Below are 23,145 nucleotides of genomic sequence, written 5' to 3'. Positions count from 1 at the left end.
CCTGAGGGAAATCCCCGCGGGATGGAGCCTGGATAAAAAATCCCTGGGGATGGATGATCCCTAAAGGGGGGGATAAAACACAAACCTGCCCGGTGTTCCCCAAAAATCCTCCAGAAATTTGGGTGGGGGTCTGAATCTGGGAGGTGAGAACCTTCCACCTTGGGGAACTTCTCCACTGGGAATCAGGATTTACTCTTTTCCCTCATTTTTTACTCGCTTCCATGGCATTTCTAGCCCTAAAGTGATTGATTTTGGACAAGCCAGGCCCTGAACAGATCAATATCCCCAAAATCCTCCAGAAATTTGTGGAGGAGTCTGAATCTGGGAGGTGAGAGCGTGCCTCCTTGGGGAACTTCTCCACTGGGATTTGATGCTTTTCTCTCATCTTATTTTTTATTCACTTCCATGGCATTTCTAGCCACAAAAAGTGATTGATTTTGGACAAGCCAGGCCCTAAACAGCTCCATATCCCCCAAAATCCTCCAGAAATTTGGGTGGGAGTTTAAATCTGGGAGGTGAGAGCGTTTCTCCTTGGGGAACTTCTCATTTTTACTCACTTCCATGGCATTTCTAGCCACGAAAAGTGACTGATTTTGGACAAGCCAGGCTCTGACTCAGGGGGTTTCACTCTGCATGAAGTTGCTACATAATTTATTTTACTTTATTTTATTTCCTCGTCAATCCACGCAGCAGTGCCACAATCATCCTTCAAACACACCCAAAGCTCCTCTCGCTGTACAACGTGAGTTCGAGGTGGAAAAGGTACCATTAAAAATTAAAATTAAAAAAAAAAAATTACAAAGATGCATTGCAAAAACTCAGAGGGAAGGGGGAGAAAGTCAGAGGTTTTAGTTCACATCGAGGTATAAAATGGGTATTGCTGGTTTAGCCTGGGAGGAAAGAGGTTTTTCCAGCTGGTGCTGGTGGCAGAGCCAGGCTGGTCCTGGTTTCACCAGGATAATTTCCTGGCACGGCTGGAAAATTGGATTTGGAAACCAAAAAAATCCTCTTTATTTCTGCCTCGCCCTCCTCCTGCCTCTCCTGGAGGTGCTCGAGGCCCTCAGCCATCCCTGCGAGTGCTATTTGGCATTTTCAGCTCCCGGAGAGGTTTGACATCGTGGTTTTCTTCACCATCCCGAAATATTAGTGCAAATTACAGCGGGGCACGGAGGGGCCGCGGCTTCGGGGAGAAAAGGGATCTTCCCCTGGGCTGGAAATGCACCCGTGAGCCCCCAGTCGGGGTGAAACCCCCCCCAAAAATCTCAGCCAAGCCTTGGGATTTACAGGATCCTCCCCACACCTGGGAATTATTGCGGTGATAGGGCAGGAATGTGCTTTTCTCTTAAAACAAAAAGAGGAATTTTTGTGCTCTTTTGCTGCTTGAGCAGCAGGACCTTCACGGGGAGCCACGCCGGGCATTTCCAACCTGAGCCCTCGAAATTCCAGCTCGGGAATTCTGGCAGCCCTCACCTTGGTGCTGCTCACAGATTTCCTCTTTTTTTCCCCTTTTTCCCCCGTGTTTTCCAGGGATTTGAGGTTTTGGCTGAAGCTGCCACCAGCCAGAGCCTTGCTGGGAGGAGCCCCCCGAGGGTTCTGCGGGGATGAAGGCGTGGGACGGGGGGGTTGGCTCGGGGCCGGAGCCGTCCAGGAACGTTTTGGGGTTGGGATTTGGTGCAGCACATCCCAGGGACGCTCACATGGCCGTGGGGCCCTCGGAAATCTCCTCCAGCCTCTGCTCGATCATCAGCCGCAGGATGGAGTATCTGGGGAGGCACAGAAATTAAAAAAAAAAAAAAGGATTTTTTTCAACCCTGGGATAATTCAAACCCCGCTTTTTCGGCAGCAAATCCCACCAAAAATCCCAAAAGAAGGATTTTTCCCTTCCTATTTTGCACCTTTCTCTACTTCCCCAGACTTAGGGATCACCAGGCAGGGAAAATCCCAGTGCTGGAGCATCCCAGGGCTGCACAAATTGAGGTTTTTTAGGGATGTTCTTCCCTCCCAGCCCCACGTACTTGTGCTTCAGCTTCTTCACTTCCCGGTCCTCCTCCTCCTCCAGCTTCTGGATGAAGCTCTTGAGGATGGGCATCTCGAATTTGATGTACTGGGCCACCTGGGCGGACAGGAGCAGCAGGGATTGGTGAAGGGAGGAAGAACTGAGCCACCCCCCTCTTCCTCTCCTTGGATTTAACCAAGGATCCCAAAATTCTGCGGCAAACCCCAAGAAGGAAATGACGCTTGCGACGGTCAGCTCGTGCAAACGAGAGGATGACGATGGGAAGAGGATCTGCCTGGGGTTGATTTATTTTAATCACCCACTCTGGGCGTCCCCAGAGTCCCGGAGCTGCTCGATCCCAAAGTGACCCCGAACGTGCGGGGCTGCAGAGCCCGGAGCCGGCAGATGGCACCGGGGAGCCGCTGCCGCCGCTGGAAAAACAACAACTGCCAAACCCTGCTGCCAGCGGAGCCGGGGCGGCTCAGAGGGGCTGGGGACAGAGCCGGGGACACGCTGGGGACAGAGCTGGGGACACGCTGGGGACAGAGCTGGGGTGGCACTGAGGACAGAGCTGGGGACACTCTGGGGACAGAGCCGGGATGGCTCAGAGGGGCTGGGGACAGAGCTGGGGACACGCTGGGGACAGAGCTGGGGACACGCTGGGGACAGAGCTGGGGACAGAGCCGGGGACACGCTGGGGACAGAGCTGGGGACAGAGCCGGGGACACGCTGGGGACAGAGCTGGGGACACACTGGGGACAGAGCTGGGGACACTCTGGGGACAGAGCTGGGGTGGCTCAGAGGGGCTGGGGCTGCCCTGGGGACACTCTGGGGACAGAGCTGGGGACACACTGGGGACAGAGCTGGGGACACTCTGGGGACAGAGCAGGGGACACACTGGGGGCAGAGCTGGGGACACTCTGGGGACAGAGCTGGGGTGGCACAGGAGGGCTGGGGCTGCCCTGGGGACACTCTGGGGACAGAGCTGGGGTGGCACAGAAGGGCTGGGGCTGCCCTGGGGACACTCTGGGGACAGAGCTGGGGTGGCACAGAAGGGCTGGGGCTGCTCAGGGGTGGCACCGGACGGGCTTTGGGGTCCCTCCCACCCAAACCTGTGCCTCCCCATCCTCCGAGCACCCCAAACCTCCCGTGATCCCCATCCCGCGATCGCCGGGGCCGCACTCACGTCGTAGGTGACCTCCTCCACCTGGTCCTTCTCCATGAGGAACACCTTGGACACCTGCTCGCAGGGGCCCTGCAGCACGCGGGCCAGCAGCGGGAAATCGCTGCCGCGCAGCCGCTGCTTCTCTGCAACAACAGCGGCCTTGGCACGGCGGGGCACGGTGCCGGGGGGGTACCGCCGGTGCCAGGGGGGTACCGGCACCGCCCATGGGGTACTGGTGGTGCCAGGGGGGTACCGGCACCGCACATGGGGTACTGGTGGTGCCAGGGGGGTACCGGCACCACACATGGGGTACCGGCGGTGCCAGGGTGGTACCAGCACCACCCATATGGTACCGTCAGTGCCAGGGGGGTACCGGCACCGCCCATGGGGTACTGGTGGTGCCGGGGGGGGTACCAACAGGGCACAGTGGTACCAGCACTGCCCATGAGGTACCGGCAGTGCCAGAGCAGTACCGGCAGTGCCTGGGTGGTACCAGCACTGCCCATGTTGTACTGGCAGTGCCAGGTTGGTACCGGCAATGTCCAGGTGGTACCAGCAGTGCCCATGAGGCACCGGCAGTGCCAAGGTGGTACCGGCAGTGTCTGGGTGGTGCCAGGACCGAGGTGGCAGCGCTGCAGGAGTTTGGGGCACTCCTGGTCAGGGTTTGGGGCACTCCTGGTCAGGGGTTTGGGGCACTCATGCCCAGGGGTTTGGGCACTCCTATCTGGGATAATTTGGGGCACTCATGCCCAGGGGTTTGGGGCACTCCTATCTGGGATAATTTGGGGCGCTCATGCCCAGGGGTTTGGGGCACTCCTATCTGGGATAATTTGGGGCGCTCCCAGCCAGGGGGTTTGGGGCGCTCACCTCCGCTCGTGTGCACCATGTACAGAGCAAACTCCTCTGCTGAGTTCTCGATCTGGGGGAGACACAAAGCTCTGAGAAAGGGACAGGTTCTGGGTATAGATTTTATATATATATATACAAAATCTGAATGTAGATTTTGTACATATACCATAAAACAAATATTTCTATTTATTTTAGAACAACACAAACTGCACTCAGAGCTCTGAGGAGGGGGGTTGCTGCCCATACCTTGAATTTGTTGAGCAGCAGTTTGAGCACCTGTGGCGTGGTCATGGTGCTGTTGATGCGCACGTTGGTGACGGAGCCGTAGGCGGGCGTGAACACCGAGGTCTGCGGGGCACAGCGGGCACTGAGAGCCCTGCCCGGATCCCCCTGGACCCCCCCGGATCCCCCTGGATCCCCCGGATCCCCCGGATCCCCCTGGAGCCAGGCTCACCTTGTGGTTGTAGAAGTGGCCGTTGATGGAGAAGCGGTGCCGGCGCAGCCGCCGCTGCTCGCCGGGCGTGCGGGCGCTGCCGCGGGGCCGGACGCCGACGTCGCTGCGGGTCCGCATCAGCTGCGGGGCCTCCTCTGCCACCCGGGGGGCTGCAAAACACCCGGGGGGCTGCAAAACACCCTGGGGGCTGCGAAACGCCCCTGGCACCCTGGGGGCTGCGAAACGCCCCTGGCACCCTGGGCACGGCGACAGCGGACAGCGGGAACGGCCCTGGTGGCACATCCCAGGGAGGGATGGTTGATTTTTGGGTAACACTCCCAGGGTGGGATTGCTGGTTTTTTGGGGCAACAATCCCAGGGTGAGATTGTTGATTTTTGTCCAATAATCCCAGCAGATGGTGGGAGTGTTGATTTTTCTCCAATGATCCCCGGGTGGGATTGCTCATTTTTGTTTGTTGATTTTTGGGTAACAATCCCAGGGTGGGATCGTTGATTTTTGGGTAATAATCCCTTCACACAGTGGGATTGTTGATTTTTGGGGAACAACAATCCCATCATACGGCGGGATCCTTGCTTTTTGTCCAATAATCCCAGCAGATGGTGGGATTGTTGATCTTTTTCCAATGATCCCAGGGTGGGATGGTTGATCTTTTTCCAATGATCCCAGGGTGGGATTGTTGATCTTTTTCCAATGATCCCAGGGTGGGATTGTTGATTTTCAGGGAGCACTCCCAGCACAGGGTGGGATTGTTGATTTTTGATTGTTGATTTTTGGGTAACAATCCCAGGGTGGGATCCTTGATTTTTGGGTCATAATCCCAGCACACAGTGAGATTGTTGATTTTTTTGGCCGACACTCCCAGGGTGGGACTGTTGGCGTGTTGGATCACAGATCCTTGTGGTCCCTTCCCACTTAGGAGAATTCTGTGATTCCAGAATTTTCCTGCTCCAAAACAGCCGCTGGGAGGATGCAGAAATCCTCACCCCAAACTTCCTCACCCCTACAAAACTTCCCAGGACGCGTTTGAACCACAGCAACTGTGGGTTTATTCTCCCCCAGCCCCCGAGGAAAGTCATTAATTCAGAATTAACTGCCTAAATCCCTGCTGCTACCTGGATAAAACCCCTTCTCCCGGGAGCTCCAGCATCTTCTCTCTCTTTTCCATAATTTAACTTCCTCTGCTCCCCTTTAATGAGAGCAGGCAAACGAGGGCAGAGCCTCAGATCTCGGCATGAAAACTGGCCTGGATCCAGATTATTATAAACCAGCTCTTCATCCATTTTTAATGAAGCTCTCAGGCTCCAGCTCCGGGTGTTTTAATTCAGGACGTGTCTGCAGCAGGGAGGGATCTCCAGCAGGAGCTGCTCCAGCTGCACGAGCGGTGGCTGAGCACTCCCAGGCACTGATTTTTACTGGATTTTAGGGGGAAAAATGGAATAAAAGGCTTTTTTTCCTCGTGTGCTGGCAGAGGATTGAGGCCATAAAGCCGAGGGGAATCGTGGTGGGGTGGGCGCTGCCTGGGAGAGATTTAATTCAAGTGGGAAAAGTGTGGAGAGTGGGGAGAACAAAAAGGAAAAGGGGAAAAATTGGAGGATCACGGGTGGGGCTTCCTGGATCAAGCTTTGCAAGGGCTCAGCCCCTCTCAAAAGGATGAGCTCATCCCAAAAAAAACCCCCAAAAAACCAGAACATCTGCCAGGGCTGAAGGAGCAGAATGCATCCAGCAGGTGGAATTCCCGGTGGGACGGCTCCTCACAACAAGGGGTTAACCAAGCTCTTCCCCCTGTGCAGAGGAGGAGCCGGGAGGGGACAAACGCTGGGGACAGGGTGACTTCCCCATGGTAACAGGATCCCAGTGTCCCCATTCTTCTTCCCAAAGCGGAAGGGGAAGCTCCAACATCCTCTTTTCCCCCCCCTTTTCCTCTTTTTCCTCCTATTTCTCCTTTTCCCTCCCTTTTTCCTCCTTTTTTCCCCCTTTTCCCTGCAATCCCACCAGGGATCTCTGCTCCATCCCCCGTTCCTTTCCCAAGCCCCCCCACACCTCAGAGCCGCCCCTTCCCCGAGAAACCCCCCCGGGAATCGGGGAATCCTTGGCCTTGGAAGGGACCTCTGAGATCATGGAGTTTTGGGAAAACACAAGAAAAGGATTCAGGGAGAATTTGGGAGGGCTGAGCTGGGGCAGGATGGGGAACTGAGTCGGGCTTAAGGACAAAGCCTGGTCTGAGTTTTCCCAGATAAAACCGGAGCTGCTCCTGAGCCCCGGGACTGATCCTGCTGGATCCGAGCCCCATGGATTCGAGCCCCAGGACTGATTCCAGTGGATCCGAGCCCTGTGACTGATCCTGGTGGACCCAATCCCAGTGGATCTGAGCCCCGGGACCAATTCCAGTGGATCCGAGCCGGATCCTGGTGGATCTGAGCCCCAGGAGAGCCCTGGGACCAATCCCAGTGGATCCAAACCCAGTGGATCCAAGCCCTGGTTCCGTTCCTGGTGGATCCAAGCCCTTGGACCATTCCCAGTGGATCGATCCCGACGGATCTGAGCTCCGGTCCTGCTCCCAGTGGATCTGCTCCCAGTGGATCTGAGCCCTGGTCGCACTCCCGGTGGATCTGATCCCGGTGAATCCAAGCTCGATCCCGGTGGATCCAATCCCAGTGGATCCAAGCTCGATCCTGGTGGATCCAAGCTCAATCCCGGTGGATCCAAGCTCGATCCTGATGGATCCAAGCTCGATCCAGGTGGATTCGATCCCAGTGGATCCAAGCTCGATCCTGGCGGATCCAAGCTCAATCCCGGTGGATCCGATCCCAGTGGATCCAAGCTCGATCCAGGTGGATCCGATCCCAGTGGATCCAAGCCCCGGTCCCGCTCCCGGTGGATCCGAGCCCGGCTCACCTGTGCCATTCCCGGGACTCTCCGCGCCGGTGGCAGTGTCCACATCTGTCACCTGGATGTCCGGCAGGGTGCTGGGCTTCAGCACGGACCTGGGGGGACAGAGAGGGTGGGTGCCCTGTCCTGGGGCCCTGTCCGGGGTCCCTGTCCCTGCGGGGCTGCAGAGGGAACGGCAATCCAAGGAATCTCCATCCCTCATCCCTGATTCCAGCTGGGACAAAACACCTGGAGGAGGCACCTGGGGGTGCAGCCTGCACAGCCTGACAGCCTGGGGGCGTTGGGGGCTGTTTGTGGGGGTCTGGGGCTGTGTATTTTTGAGGCTGTGGTTTTTGGGGCTGCCTGTCCATTTTTGGGGCTGTGTTTTCGGGGCTGTGTTTTTGGTACCGTGTTTTCGGGGCTGTGTTTTCGGGCCTGTGTTTTCGGGGCTGTGTTTTTGGGGCTGTGTTTTTGGTCTGTGTTTTCGGGTCTGTGTTTTCAGGGCTGTGTTTTCGGTGCTGTGTTTTCGGGGCCGTGTTTTTGGGGCCGTATTTTTGGGGCTGTATTTTTGGGGCTGTGTTTTTGGTACCGTGTTTTCAGGGCTGTGTTTTCGGGTCTGTGTTTTCGGGGCTGCCCCCCCTCACTCACCCGTGGGCGCCCAGGTTGCAGCCCGAGTGCCAGGAGGAGGAGGAGGGCGGCGGGCGGATGCGCTGGTTGTCGTCCTGCATCTGCAGGCGGATGGGGCGGCGCAGCCCCCACGAGATGTTCAGCAGCCCCTCCACGATCAGCTCCCCTTCCTCCTGCAGCCAGATTTGCACACAGAACACAGGGGTTTTATACACAGAATATAGGGGTTTTACACACAGAATATAGGGGTTTTATACACAGAATATAGGGGTTTTACACACAGAATATAGGGATTTTACACACAGAATATAGGGATTTTACACACAGAACACAGGGATTTTATACACAGAATATAGGGGTTTTATACACAGAATATAGAGATTTTATACACAGAATACAGGGATTTTATACGCAGAATATAAGGATTTTATACACAGAATATAACGATTTTATACACAGAATATAAGGATTTAAGATGTAGACTTCAAGGATTTTATGCATAGAATATAAGGATTTTATATATAGAATATAAGGATTTTATATGTAGAATATAAGGATTTTATATGTAGAATATAAACACATAAATAATATAAAGGTTTACATAAAAAATTATAGAATGGTTTACATAAAAAATATAGAAAAATTCAGATATATATGTATAACTTGAATGAAGATTTTATATGTATAATGTAAATATTTTATATATATAAAGTAAACATATATATAATGTATATAATGTAAAGATTTATATATAAAAAGGCATTTATATATAATCTGAATGCAAATTACATATATACAATATAAAGATTTTTAATATAGATATAAATCCAAGTGCAGATTGTATATGTGTATATGTAGTGTAAAGATTTTATATCTGATATAAAGATTTAGATGTAAAAATCACATATATAATGTGAATGCAAATTACCTACATATACAAAAATATAAAATTATAATAGAAACACAATATCTATCATATAAATTTGGAATTCCCAGAGGAGCTGTGGCTGCCTCTGGACCCCGGGCAGTGCCCCAGGCCAGGCTGGAGCCCCCAGGGACAGCGGGAGGTGTCCCTGCCATGGCAGGGGTGGCACTGGACGGATTTTGGGTCCCTTCCCACCCAAACCATTCCACATTTCCCGTCTCTGTCCCCCGGGCTCTCACCTCCCGGTGCCGCAGCTGCAGGTTCTGCCCCTCGTAGTAGATGTTGTAGGTCTTGAGGTGCAGGAGCAGCTCATTCCTGGGGGGAAAAATGAAAAAAAATGGGAATAAAACGGGGCTGAGATGGGTTTGGGGTGAGGGGGAGATGCTGCAGGCAGCACCCAGTGGCCCCTGAGCTGCTGTGGGAAATCAGGAATTGCTGCCCTGGCTGAGGAACCTCCTGTGCTGCTGGGGACCCAAAAACTGCTGTATTTGAGGCAGATTTGGGTTTTTCCCTCCTTCCCTCATGGAAGGTTTTGCTGCGGGTCCAACATTTTGCAGCACAGTCGGGGGGAGAAGCTCCCCGGGAGGGTGTCCCCCATAAATCTCCCTAAAAGGAAGAAGAAACCCCGAAGGAGCTCGGGGCAGTTGGTCACGAGGCTGGAAATGAAATAATTTTATCATTTATTGAGATTTCTGGGGTCACGCTGGAGTCACAAGTGGTCGCAGGCGAGGCGGTGACGCCGGCCGCCTCCAGCTCAGAACAAAGCTCTGAGGGGCCAATTGGTGACAGAAAGAAATGAAAAATCAAAATCAAAACCAAGGACAAAATTGAGATAAAAACAAAGATTTTAAAAGGTGGGAATAAAGAGGTGTGCGGAAACAAAAATAAAATAAATGAAAGACAACGATGGAAATCATTGGAAAATCAAAGCCAGGCCTCCGGGCTGCTGAACCCAGGCACGGATCAGCTGATTAATTAATTAATTAATTAATTAACCCCCAGCTCCCAAAGCTGGGCTGCCTGAGAGAGGTTCAGGATGCTGAGCGGACAGAAAGCAGCCCGAACCATGGGAATTGTTAGATATTATTAGAGATTTTACACATTATAGAGTGATGCTATATGGTGCATACATTGTGATATGTTATGCATTAGATAGTGTTGGTATATATTGTATATATTGACATATATTTATATTTATATTCATATTCATATTCATATTCATATAGTTATATATTGTATATATTTATATTTACAGATTCATAGTTATATACAGTATATATTGATTTATATTTATATTTATATAGTTATATATTGTATATACTTATATATTTATATAGTTATATATTATATATATATTATTTATATCTATATCTATATCTATATAGTTATATATTGTATATATTGTTATTTATTTATATTTATATAGTTATAAATTGTATATATTGTTATATATTTATATAGTTATATATTGTATATATTGTTATATACTGTTATGTTCTGATGTATATGAGATATTGTATATTTTAGGTTCCGGATAACACATTCCACACCACACTGCCCATTTCAGGTTCCAGCTGAGCCATCCCCTATCCCACATCCATCCCGTATCCCACATCCCATAACCCACATCCCATAACCCATATCCACCTCCCACATCCCATATCCCATCTCCCATCTCCCACATCCCACATCCATCATCCCCTGAACACCGGGAACGCCCCAGCTCCATGTCCCACCCGTGTCCCACCCTTTTCCACCTCGTGTCCCGTGTCCCCCGTGTCCCCGGGTACCTGGAGATGAATCTGTCCTTCCCGCAGGGCACAGCGTCCCCTCCATGTCCCACCCTTTTCCCCCATGTCCCCCTGTGTCCCCCCGTGTCCCCCGTGTCCCCCTGTGTCCCCCGTGTCCCCCCATGTCCCCCTGTGTCCCCCGTGTCCCCCCGTGTCCCCCGTGTCCCCCCGTGTCCCCCCGTGTCCCCCGTGTCCCCGGGTACCTGGAGATGAATCTGTCCTTCCCGCAGGGCACGGCGTCCCCTCCATGTCCCACCCTTGTCCCCCGTGTCCCCCCGTGTCCCCCCGTGTCCCCCGTGTCCCCCTGTGTCCCCCGTGTCCCCCCATGTCCCCCTGTGTCCCCCGTGTCCCCCCGTGTCCCCCATGTCCCCCTGTGTCCCCCGTGTCCCCCGTGTCCCCCCGTGTCCCCCCGTGTCCCCGGTGTCCCCAGTACCTGGAGATGAATCTGTCCTTCCCGCAGGGCACGGCGTCCCCTCCATGTCCCACTCTTTTCCCCCATGTCCCCCTGTGTCCCCCGTGTCCCCCCGTGTCCCCCATGTCCCCCCGTGTCCCCGGGTACCTGGAGATGAATCTGTCCTTCCCGCAGGGCACGGCATCCCCGGCCGGGCTGAGCTCCATGGCGGGGCCGGGCGGGCATGGGCGGGGGCCGGGCTGGGGGGACACGGAGGGGTCAGGGGGGCCCGGGAGAAATCCAAATCACAATCAAAATGGAAATCAAAATAAAAATAAAAATAAAAATAGGAATGGAAATGGAAATAGAAATTAAAAAATAAAAAACTGAAACAAAAATAAAAACGGAAGTGTAAAAATGAAAATAAAATCAAGGAAAAGAAAGCAAATTGAAAATGAAAATATAATAGAAAATTGCAAATTAAAATACAATGAAGAGAAATAAGAGATAAGAATAAAGGTAAGAATAAAAATTAAAAATAATAAAATATAATAAATTAGAAGTAATAAAATTAATGCATAAAAATAAAAAAATAATAAAAAAATTAATTAAAGAAATTTTAAAAAGTAAATAAATACATAGATAAAGAAAACCTAAACAAACAAATAAAACTAATATAAAAATAAATATAATTTAATGAAATGTAATAAATTAATAGATAAAAATTATAACTAACACCAGAACTAACTAAATAAAAATGCCCCCCGGAGGGGCGGGGGAAGGAGGGAGATCAGATAAGGGCAGAGGCGCCGAGCTCACTGAAAATTTAATCCCCGCCAGAGATATCCTGAGATATCCTTACCGGAGATATCCTTACGGGGGATTTGCATTCGCAGCACCCGCGGGAGTCCCAGCGAGCCGGGAGGGGGCAGACGGGAATTATTCCTTTTTTGGGATTTTTTGACTCTTTTTCCACCCCGCGGGGCTCCTCGGGGGCTGCTGCTGCTCCCCCGGCCCGGCCCCGGGAGGAGTTTCCCAGCAGGCAGAAATTCGGGGCTGGTCCCTCAGGGGTTTGGATCCTGGCTGGGTTTGGGGTCACCCGAACACTTGGGAATCCCAAATCCCCCTGGGAATCCCAAATCCCCCTGGGAATCCCAAATCCCCCCCTGGGAATCCCAAATCCCCCCCGGGCCGGCCCTGGAGCGGAGCTCAGGGGGATTTTTTGGTGCCGCAGGGTGGAATCGGGGTGGGATTCGGGGCTGATCCCTCAGGGGTTTGGATCCTGGCTGGGTTTGGGGTCACCTGAACGCTTGGGAATCCCAAATCCCCCTGGGAATCCCAAATTCCCCTGGGAATCCCAAATCCCCCCCGGGAATCCCAAATTCCCCTGGGAATCCCAAATCCCCCCCGGGCCAGTCCTAGCGCGGAGCTCAGGGGGATTTTTGGGTGCCGCAGGGTGGAACCGGGGTGGGATTCGGGGCTGATCCCTCAGGGGTTTGAATCCCAGCTGGGTTTGGGGTCACCTGAACGCTTGGGAATCCCAAATCCCCCCTGGGAATCCCAAATCCCCCCCGGGCCGGCCCTGGAGCAGAGCTCAGGGGGATTTTTGGGTGCTGCAGGGTGGAATCAAGGTGGGATTTGGGGTGAAGCCCTTGGGGGGCTCAGTTTGGAAATCAGACCCCAAAGAGCCTCGGGATGGGGAACTGGGGTGGATTTTAATGACGAGAAAAGGGATTTTCGGGCTCGTGCTTTTCCTCGGAGGGCAACATTTCATTTTTGGAGGTCTTTTTTCCTCCCTCCCCTGCTCCTGGAAGGGAAACTGAGGCAGCAAAAGGCGCTTGCTCCTCCAGGCGCTGATTTCCTGCAGCTCCCACCCGGCCATGTGCTTCCTCCCGGGCCCCTGGGACACAGAACCCCCTTTTCCTGAGGGAAAACCCCCAATTCCACCCCAAAATCCGCCCCAAAATCCGCCCCAAAATCCAGGCCAAGGCGGTGAAACCGTCAGGGGAGGCACCCGAGCCCTGCGGGGCAGCGATCCCGGGGGCTCCATCCCAACCTTGGGGTAAAAACGGATTTGCAAGAGCAAAAACTCCTCGGTGCAGGAGGGGAAGGGCAGGAAACCGGCCCAGCCCTGCCCGGGGCTCACAGAAAAAGCAGAAGGAGAAGTCGGAGGCGAGGAATCGCGGAAGAGCTGACGAAGCTCGGGGTTTCCTGAGGAGCTGCGTGAGCAGTTTGGTGAAATCTGGTAAAATTCGGCAGAATTTGGCCAAATCCGGCAGCCATCCCCCTCCTGCGGCCGCCTCCGTCCATCCTCCCCCAGCAATGACCTCATTTAGCCACCAAAAGTGGCTCCAGGAGGGGATTCTGCAGCCGGCTCGAGGGTTTGGGGCGAAGCCGTGGGGTTTTGGGGGCAGCAGCTGCGTGAGGGGGCCCCAAATTTGGGGTGAGGTGCAGGAGAGGCAGGAGGAGCAGGAGGTCCCCTGTCCCCTGGCAGGAGGTGAAAAGCTCTGGGGACGTTCAGGGAGGATTAAAGGACAGGGCAGGTGTGGAAATGGTGCCATAAGAACTGAAGGGAGGGAAAAAAACCATCCTGGAGCAGGAAAAACAGAAAAGGGAGTGAAAAAAACCATCCTAGAGCAGGAAAAACAGAAAAAGGAGGGAAAAAAACCATCCTAGAGCAGAAAAAAACAGCAAAGGGAGTGAAAAAAACGATCCTGGAGCAGCAAAATCCCCAAAGGGAGTGGGAAAAACCCTCCTGGAGCAGCAAAACCAGAAAAATGAGTGAGCAGAACCCTCCTGGAGCAGCAGAATCCCCAAAGGGAGTGAGCAGAGCCCCCCTGGAGCAGCAGAATCCCCAAAGGGAGTGAGCAGAGCCCCCCTGGAGCAGCAGAGCCCGGGCTGGAGCCTTGGCTGCCCCTCGCAGCTTTGCTCCAGAGCATCCCGGAGATGCCCGGGGGCTGAGCCGCAGTCCCGACCCCTGGAAGGGGACGCGGGGGGGAAGCGGAGCCGCACAAGAGGGGCCGGGGCGGGGTGGGAGCGGCGCTCCGAGGCGCAGGTTCGTCCTCCCGGGCCGAGGAGTTTCCTGTTTACGCCCCGGCTCTGCCACCTTGGCCCCGTCATCACATCCCCTTCCTCCGAGGAAAGGGGCAAATTCTTCCTTTTTTGGGGCCGGGGAGAAAACCAGGCTGGGAGAGGGGGGAGAGGCGGCTCCGGGAGATCCCCGGCACTGCCCGACCCCGACATCGCGGCGTGGCTGCGGGAAAGGCCGGGGATCACCCGGGACAGCCGGGGATAACCCGGGACAGGCCGGGGATCACCCGGGAAAGGATGGGAATCACCCGGGAAAGGCTGGGAATCACACGGGAAAGGATGGGGATAACCCGGGAAAGGATGGGGATAACCCGGGAAAGGATGGGAATCACACGGGAAAGAATGGGAATCACCCGGGAAAGGCTGGGAATCACACGGGAAAGGCTGGGAATCACCCAAATCAAAGCGCTGGGGAAGTGGAAGTGGCTGCATTGCTCAACCCTGGCAGTTTGGGGCCGTGTCAGTTCCCGGCACCCCCGTGCCTCAGTTTCCCCCTCGGAGCTGGCGCGGTTCCGCCCGGCCCCGCCCGGAGCCTGTCCTGGCGCTTCGCAGGGCGCTTTTAGCGCAGCTCGGGGTCACACCAGGGAGGGTTCCGGCCCTCTCTGCCTCCCCTGCCCAAAACCGGCCCCCCCAAACCCCGTCCCGCACCCGCGGGAGCCCGGCCGCATCCACCCCCGCAAAACACAACGAGACGAGGAAAGAAGCGGCCAAACCCCCCCGGAGCGCGTTCCCAGCGGGGCAGCGACGTCCCGCAAAGAAACCCGAGGTTTTTGGGGGGTTTTGCCGCTCGGTCCCAGCATCCCCGGCATCCCCCGCTGGGGCGGGAGGCGCGGCCGGGGCATTGTGGGAATATCCCGCTCCCCGCGATGCTCCGGGCCGGCCCGAGGGGCGCTCCGCCGCCCCGAGCATCCCCCGGGAGGCGGCGCCGGGCCGGGGCGGAGCGGACAGACAGGCGGACAGCGCTCGCCCAGCCCGGGGCGCGGATCGTGCGCCAGCGCCGGGCCCGCAGCGCTGCCCCGCGGCATCCCCGGGCGGGGAGCGGCTCCATTGTTTTCCAGCGCCGCTATTGTTCTCCTGCCCCGCCGCTCCGTCCCGGAGGGGACAGGGGAAGGAGGCAGCGCTGAGCGCCCGCCGAGGGGTCCGGGTCACCTGGGGACAGCGCTCGGGGGGAGCCCCCGGGAGGAGCCGGCGGCCGCCGGGGGCTCGGGGGGCTCCGGGGCAGCGCGGGGGCCGCGGCCGGGAGGGAGCCGCGGGCGCTCCCGGCCGTGCTGGGGGCGCTCGGGGGGAGCCGAGGTGACAGCGGGGGTGCCAGCGGATCCCGGGGGTCCCGGAGGTTTACCGTGAGCTCCCGGCTGCGGGGGGGGGGCGCGGCTCAGCGCCCGGGCCGCTCCCGGCGCAGGGGACGGGGACGGGGAGCGGGATGGGGATGGGGACGAGGATGACGAGGATGATGCCGCAGCCCGGCCGCACTCACCCGCTGCCGGTGCCGCTCCGCTCGCAGCCGGTGCCCCCGGAGGGCCGCCCCTGGGCGGGGCGGGCGGGACGCGGCGGGGAGGGGCGCGGGCGGGGCCGCGGAGGCAGCGCGGGGGACACCCCCTCCCGCATCCCGGAACCCGCATCCCGGGGCACGTCCCGGCTCCCGGAGCCCCTGCCGGCTGCCAGGGCTGGCGACCCCAAAGGGTGGCACCTCCGGGAGCCGCGTTGTCCCCGCCCGGACATCCCGGGGGATGCTCGGGAGCAGGTTCTGGGGTCCCCGAGGACACCCTGCTCCAGGCGGGTTGTGCCTCAGGAGCGGGGCCTGGAGGGATTCTCCAGCTCTGGTGCCAAGAGCAGAGACCCAAAGGACGCCCCGTCCCCACTGCCACAGCCAGGATCCCCAAAATGCCCAATTCCCGATGGCAGGAACTGGATCCCAAAAGATCCCCCATTCCCGATGGCAGGAACAGGATCCCAAAAGATCCCCCATTCCCGATGGCAGGAACTGGATCCCAAGGCATTCTCCAGCCCCATCCCCATCCCGCTCCCCATCCCCGTCCCCGTCCGTGTTTGGGGGAGTTTGGAGGAGTTTGGGGGAGTTCGGGCTGTCTGGGGCTGTTTGGGGGAGTTTGGGGGAGTTTGGGCTGAGTTTGGGGTGGTTCGGGGTGTCTGGGGCAGTTTGGGCTGAGCTTGGGCTGAGTTTGGGGCAGTTTGGGGTGCGTTTGGGGTAGCTCAGCGTGTCAGAGGAGCAGCAGCCGCGTCCCTCCTCCTCCTCCTCCTCCCGTGCCCTGACCTTTCCAGCACTTTCTGCCTCCTCTGGGCTCTTTTTCTTTTGGAGGAATTTGCCTCCCCAGCCCACACGAACGGGAAAAATCCCAAAAGCCAAGCCCCAAAGAAAGAAACAACCAAAGCAGCTGCCCGAGCAGGCAGGCTCTGCGGGCACGGCTGCAACCGGCCCTTTCCCAGATTTTCCTGGATTTCTGTGTAAAAGGGCCATTTTCCCAGATTTTCTGGGATTTCAGTGTAAAAGGGCCTTTTTTTCCCAGATTCTCCAGGATTTCTGTGCAAAAGGGCCCCTTTTCCCAGATTTCCTGGGATTTCTGTGTAAAAGGGCCATTTTCCCAGATTTTCTGGGATTTCTGTGTGAAAGGGCCTCTTTTCCCAGATTTTCTGGGATTTCTGTGTGAAAGGGCCCTTTTCCCAGATTTCCTGGGATTTCTGTGTGAAAGGGCCCCTTTTCCCAGGTTTTCTGGGATTTCTGTGTGAAAGGGCCCTTTTCCCAGATTTTCTGGGATTTCTGTGTAAAAGGGCCCTTTTCCCAGATTTCCTGGGATTTCTGTGTAAAAGGCCTCTTTTCCCAGATTTCCTGGGATTTCTGTGTGAAACAGAGGTTCTGGAGGAGCCGTCTGGCCAGGGGAAAGGGAGCGGGGTTGATATTCCAGCAGCATCCCGGGGGTGGAGGCTCTTTGGGGTGGGGAGGGAGGAAATCCCAAAGCCAGGGGATCGGCCCCAAACGCGGGGAGAGATTCCCCTGAGCCTCGGCTCCGGGGGGATGCAAACAGAAATATAGAAATAAAAATAAGAATAAAAATAAGAATAGAAATAAAAATAAAATATAAAAATAAAAATAAAGATAAGAATAAGAATAAGAAAAAATATAAGATTATGAATAAAAATAAAAAATAAAAACAAAAATAACGAATAAAAATGAGAAAAAATAAGAATAAGAATAAAAACAAAAATAAGAATAGAGATAAGAATAAAATAAGAATAAGAATAAGATTAAAAATAAAAATAAAAATAAAAATAAAAATAAAAATAAAAATAAAAATAAAACTAGAGATAAGAATAAAAGTAAGAAAAATACAAGAACAAGAATAAAAATAAATACAAAAATAAGAATAAAGATAAGAATAAAGATAAGAAGGGAGGAACAGGAATCCCAAGGAAGGACAGGAATCCCAGGGAAGGACAGGAATCCCAGGGAAGGACAGGAATCCCAGGAAAGGGACAGGAATCCCAGGGAGGGACAGGAATCCCAAGGAAGGACAGGAATCCCCGTCCCTGTCCCCCATAAATCCAGGAATTCCCCGTGGGGGAGCTGGGGGGTCGGGAAGGCCTTTGGGGGTTGTGGTTGGGGCAGCTCCAAAGATTCTGGGTGTTGCCATCACCCGGATTCTGCGATTAATCATCCATTAATCAATGAATCAATTAAACATCCACTGGAAGAAATCAATCCGTCAGGAATCCCTCCCTTCCAACCCAAGGCACTCCAGACCCTTTAACTCCACTGGAAAAAGGAACTGTGACACTCCCTGCATCTATGCCCGCGTTTATTTATACTGAACAGCTTTAAAAATACAGAATAAAATAGCTTTATCTACTATTATTCACAACATCTGGTCCAAATATTACATTTTTAAATATTTAGTTGTTTTAATGAAGCGATGTTAGAGAAAAAAAAAAGAAAAAAAAGGAATAATAATAATAATAATAATAAAAAATTCCGTGAAAGAATTACACATCTTGGAACGACACACAAAAAGTAATGGAACAAAAATAAAAAAAAAAGACCCCCAAAATAAACTTTTGCTGTTGAACAAAAAAGTTTTACAGCCAAAGTCAGTCACGAGAAGTCATGGAAAGGAAGGAAATTGATCCCCACCGCCCAAGAACAGTCCACAGCTGGGTATGCCAGAGGTTCTGAACAGACAAACACGGAATGGATTCCTGGGGCTGGCAGCAGGGCCGTGCCAGGGGGCAGAGCCACCCCCGTGCCCCCCAGCCCCAGCCCTCGGGGGGCTCCGAGCCAGCCCCAAGCCAGCCCTGGGACCCCCAAAAGCAGCCGGGGGGACTCTGCTGCGAGGAAGGGGCGACCCCCCGGCTTGGGAACGGGGAGGGAAGGGAGAAGGAAGCTGACTGGGGTGGGAAAGGCCCCAGAGAAGCGAGGAGGGGCGGCGCTGGTCGCACACGGGCTCTGCTCGGGGGGCTCCGGCTCCCCAGGGCTCGGCCACGGCAGCAGGGTCGGGGTCTGCCAGCAGCAGCAGCGCTGGCTGCACCCACCGTGCCAGAGCTGCACCCAGAATGGCAGGGTTTGCACCCACCATGGCAGAGCTGCACCCACAGTGCCAGAGCTGCACCCAGAATGGCAGGGTCTGCACCCAAAATGTCAAGGTCTGCACCCACCATGGCAGAGCTGCACCCACAGTGCCAGAGCTGCACCCACAATGTCAGGATTTGCACCCAAAATGTCAGAGCGGCACCCAGAATGTCAGGGTCTGCACCCACCATGGCAGAGCTGCACCCAGAATGCCAGATCTGCACCCAAAATGTCAGGATTTGCACCCAGAATGCCAGATCTGTACCCATAGTGTCAGATCTGCACCCAGAATGCCAGATCTGCACCCAAAATGTCAGGATTTGCACCCAGAATGCCAGATCTGTACCCATAGTGTCAGATCTGCACCTAGAATGTCAGGGTCTGCACCCACAGTATCAGGATCTGCACTTTTTGGGGGGTAAATCGCTCCGTGGGGTGCCCCACTGAGGGTTTGCACCCACAATGTCAGGGTTTGCACCCACCATGTCAGGATCTGCACCCACAATGTCAGGGTCTGCATTTTTGGGGGGTAAGTCGCTCCTGGGGTGCCCCTCTGAGGGTTTGTACCCAAAATGTCAGGATCTTCACCCAAAATGTCAGGGTTTGCACACTTTCTGGGGGGTAAATCACTCCGTGGGGTGCCCCACTGAGGGTCTGCACCCACAATGTCAGGATCTGCACTTTTTGGGGGGTAAGTCACTCCTGGGGTGCCCCACTGAGGGTCTGCACCCACAATGTCAGGATCTGCATTTTTGGGGGGTAAGTCACTCCTGGGGTGCCCCACTGAGGGTCTGCACCCACAATGTCAGGATCTGCACCCACCATGTCAGGATCTGCACTTTTTGGGGGGTAAGTCACTCCTGGGGTGCCCCACTGAGGGTTTTTCTCCAATTCTGCCCCCGGGGAGCCCCGAGGGCTCAGCAGGGAGGGAGGAAAACAACAAAAGCCTCCGGAGTTTTCGGGTAGGAACGCGAAGATGGGTAAATAAAGTATACACAAGCACTAGAGATTCGTCAATGAAGAAATTCTACCATCACATGACATTGTCATGACACTCATACCACTCCCTCCCAGGAAAAGCACCGCCGGTATCCTGAGCGGAAATGTTATTTTTTTTTTTTCTTAATATATGGAAATAAAATACTGCAATATTCATGTACAAACCGAGTTGTCGCATTCCATAGTCCGTGTTAAAAGGCAATCAAAGCAAATTTGGGGTGGAAAAGGTCGAGCTTTCTGAGCGAGGGACGTGCCAAGTCCCTCCGTACGACAACAATCGTCAGTCGTAGCTGCCAGCCACGAAAGCTACATTTCTAAAGGCATAATTTGCAAGTATTTGCTTTAGAAAACGTGTTTGGACATGTCAGCAAGAACCCTTAATTGAACCTAAAAAAAAAATAAAATACAAGAGAGATTACAAAAATCCCAAGTTGCTTTGTCTGGATACACCGATGGCGCCTCTGATATGACAAAATGAGATTTCTACCATGAATATTTGCCCTTCCCTCTCCAAATCTGGCTGGAACCTCTCAGCACCTCTTCACTCACCTCTCAGCTGCCAACTGCCCTGGCTGCTTGGGGTTCGGCTGGTGGAAAAGGCAGGGAAGGACAGGGAGGAAAATCCAGCATGGAACTGGCAGTCAGGCTGCACCTGGAGGTCCCCAGCAGGCAATTTGTGTTTAATGCTCCCCAAACCCAACCTCATCCTCTCCGCCCCTGCCAGGGGCACCCAAATCCCTGAATCTGGAATCTGAGTGCTCCCCAAACCCAACCCCATCCTCTCCTCCCCTGCCAGGGGCACCCAAATCCCTGAATCTGGGATCTGAGTGCTCCCCAAACCCAACCTCATCCTCTGCACCCCTGCAGGAGCCTGGCACGGGCACCCAAACCCCTGAATCTGGAATCTGAGTGCTCCCCAAACCCAACCTCATCCTCTCCTCCCTTGCCACGGGCACCCAAACCCCTGAATGTGGAATTTCACAGCAGCCACCCTGCAAAGTGACCAGCAGAAGGGACCAGCAGAAGGGAAGGATTTAAGGTCCGAAATCCCCCCTGCAGCTGCACAAACCCGGGGAGAGCTCAGCGATTTCCCCCACCCCAGCAGAAAGCTCTGATCTTCCCCTGGGGGCTCCAGGAGGGGACAGGGCAGCTCCTCCTCCCAAAACTGACCTCAGACTCGCCCGCCCCAGCTGAGCCCAGCCCTGCCTGCACACCCAGGGCTCCTTCCCGAGCCCGGGGCCACCTCTGGCCACTCACCCGGGGAAGGGGGGCGTTTGTCCCCCTGGGATGCAAAGGGACCCAGTTCCAGCTGCTGCCAAGGGCCGGGGGACGGGCACAAACCACAACAAGAATGAAATCCAAGAGAAAACTGGGCTGCGCCTGCCTGGAGAGAGCTGTGGGGAAGGAGGGGAGCTCTGCCCCAGGGACAGACAGAGTTTATCCAGGATTTGCTGCCCTGGGACTGCGAGTGTCTTGGGAATCCCCACGGGGAGCTCACCCGGGTTTCCTCAGCAGGGTGAGAGAGACAAACTCTGCTCTCATCCCTCCTCTCCCTGCAGCTGGCTGGGAATTCCAATTTTCCTCCCTTTCTCCACTTCTACAGGACAGCCAGCTCTGGCGCCTGCCATCCCCACAAGCCCTGCAGAGCCACCAGGGTGCCTTTTGTGGGGCATTTCTAACCCCTCCACGCCTGCCCCACACAGGGAGCCGGGCAGTCTGGGAGCTCCGTGCCACTGAGCAGAGGTGCCCACACCCCAAGCGTGTGCAGGCAGGCAGGGATAATCCCACACCTCGCTGCCCGGGGAGGAAACACTGAAAAACGGGAAAAAAAAAAAAAAAAAAAAAAAAAAAAAAAAAGACTTTGTTTCACAGGCAAACCAACCTCGTCTACCACACAACGAGCAGCGCTCGATCCAACTGACAGCAAAGACTGCAAACTACTGAAAGTCCCCCGAAGGAAGCGGGAACAAAGGCATGCTTGGACACGGGGAAAGCGGGGGAAAAGTTTCTGGAAACAGCCACGGCATGCTGAGAACGATCCCCACGGAACCGCTCCCACTCCACGCTGCTCGGTACTGACCCGCCGAGCTCCGTCCTTCCCTCCCCACCCAACCCGTCCATGCTTCACGAACCCAGAACAAATTCCCCTGGGAGCAGACTCAAGAGAAAACAGAGCTCCCGTGCTCCTGTCCAGTAGTCAAAACTTGGATAAATAGATCAGGGGGGTTACAGGATCTACTGGTTTGGTTTCCCAGGAATACAAAACGCAAGCACCGTCGAGCATTACTGGCCTTGAAATTACATTACACAACGTTTCCCTGATGATCTCCACAGCTGAAAATGCTTCTGGGGCCACACCGAAGTCTAAAAACTAACTTGCAAGAGTTAAGAACATTAAACAGGAATAAAACCGTTAATCATGAATGCATGATGAGCGTGAACACCCACGTAACAGCAGAGCTGAGACTGTTCCAGGGAAAAACAAAGAGATCTGAGTGGTGCCCTGGCTGGAGCCCATACCCGTGAAGCCACCCGGGGCTGAGGCTGCAGGTGCAGTGTCTCTGCTGGCCCTTCCAGCAGGAATCGGCCTCTGGAGAAGCCCCACAAGAGGAGGAGAAAGAGCCATCAGCGAAAAATAAACCCCGCTCGGAGCCAAGCGTGGCTTTCCCTGTTAATTGCTCGCTGCTCAGCTAATTAGCATTTCTGGCCAGGACTCGGGGTGCTGGACACAGCGCTGGACCCAAGGCTGCTGCAGGGCCTGGCTGAGCTCAGCTTTGCCAGCCCTGAGCTGCCCAGGCTCGGGGGTCCCCGGGAGGAAACGCCGGTGGGGAGAGCAGAGGGGCAGAATGAGAAATGCTGCCAGGAGGAGAAGGGGCTGCGCAGCACCGAGCCAGGCAGGGCAAAAATGCTCCAGAAACTTCCTGCCCGAGCACTGGATGCGTCACTGAAAGCAGGATCAGGCACAATGGAACCCCCCTGGTGTGCCAGCATCAGCTGAGCCCGTTTCCAGGGCGCTGAGAGCACGGAATGTGCAAATCACCGAGCAGCACCCGCGGGATCTGACCCCAGCTGGAGGAAACCCTTCTCCTTTTCTCCTTTTCTCCTTTTCTCTCTCTTTCCCCCCTCATTCTCCGAGGTTCAGCTCTCCTGGTGTAACCAGCGCTGAGGGCTCCAGTAAAATCACAATAAACCCCAACACTTCACAGCAGCACCTCCACGCCTCACCTAAACCCACCAAAACCCAACAGGATGAGGTGCCCAGCTCTCTCCAGCTTCCCAAAAGCAGCAGGATTTGCCCCAGAGACACTAGACCTGGCTCCCAGCCCCCACAGCAGGAAAAGCTTTTTTTTTTTTCTTTTTTTTTCTTTTTTTTTAAATCCGTCTCAGCTCTGGTTCCAGAATTTAAATGCAGATA

The 23,145-nt window shown here is 54.6% G+C and overlaps 1 protein-coding gene across 1 annotated transcript; it reads right to left on the bottom strand.

The window, feature by feature from the left end:
- Nucleotides 1-622: 622 nt before the first annotated feature.
- Nucleotides 623-15,685, bottom strand: LOC119710945 (ras association domain-containing protein 2-like). The gene is made up of 11 exons (XM_038160506.1): nt 15,630-15,685; nt 11,234-11,325; nt 9,124-9,199; nt 7,981-8,132; nt 7,360-7,448; nt 4,465-4,613; nt 4,257-4,358; nt 4,029-4,080; nt 3,183-3,304; nt 2,016-2,113; nt 623-1,763 (listed from the first exon to the last, which is right to left on the bottom strand). Exons 2-11 carry the CDS (start codon nt 11,290-11,292, stop codon nt 1,694-1,696), a joined length of 969 nt encoding a protein of 322 aa, XP_038016434.1. The 5' UTR covers nt 11,293-11,325; nt 15,630-15,685; the 3' UTR covers nt 623-1,693.
- Nucleotides 15,686-23,145: the final 7,460 nt, after the last annotated feature.

The sequence above is a fragment of the Motacilla alba genome, chromosome 22, assembly GCF_015832195.1.
Source record: "Motacilla alba alba isolate MOTALB_02 chromosome 22, Motacilla_alba_V1.0_pri, whole genome shotgun sequence".
In the NCBI taxonomy this organism is placed as follows: domain Eukaryota; kingdom Metazoa; phylum Chordata; class Aves; order Passeriformes; family Motacillidae; genus Motacilla; species Motacilla alba.
The sequence above is the reverse complement of the archived record's forward strand: the minus strand, read 5'-3'. Positions and strand labels throughout refer to the sequence as shown.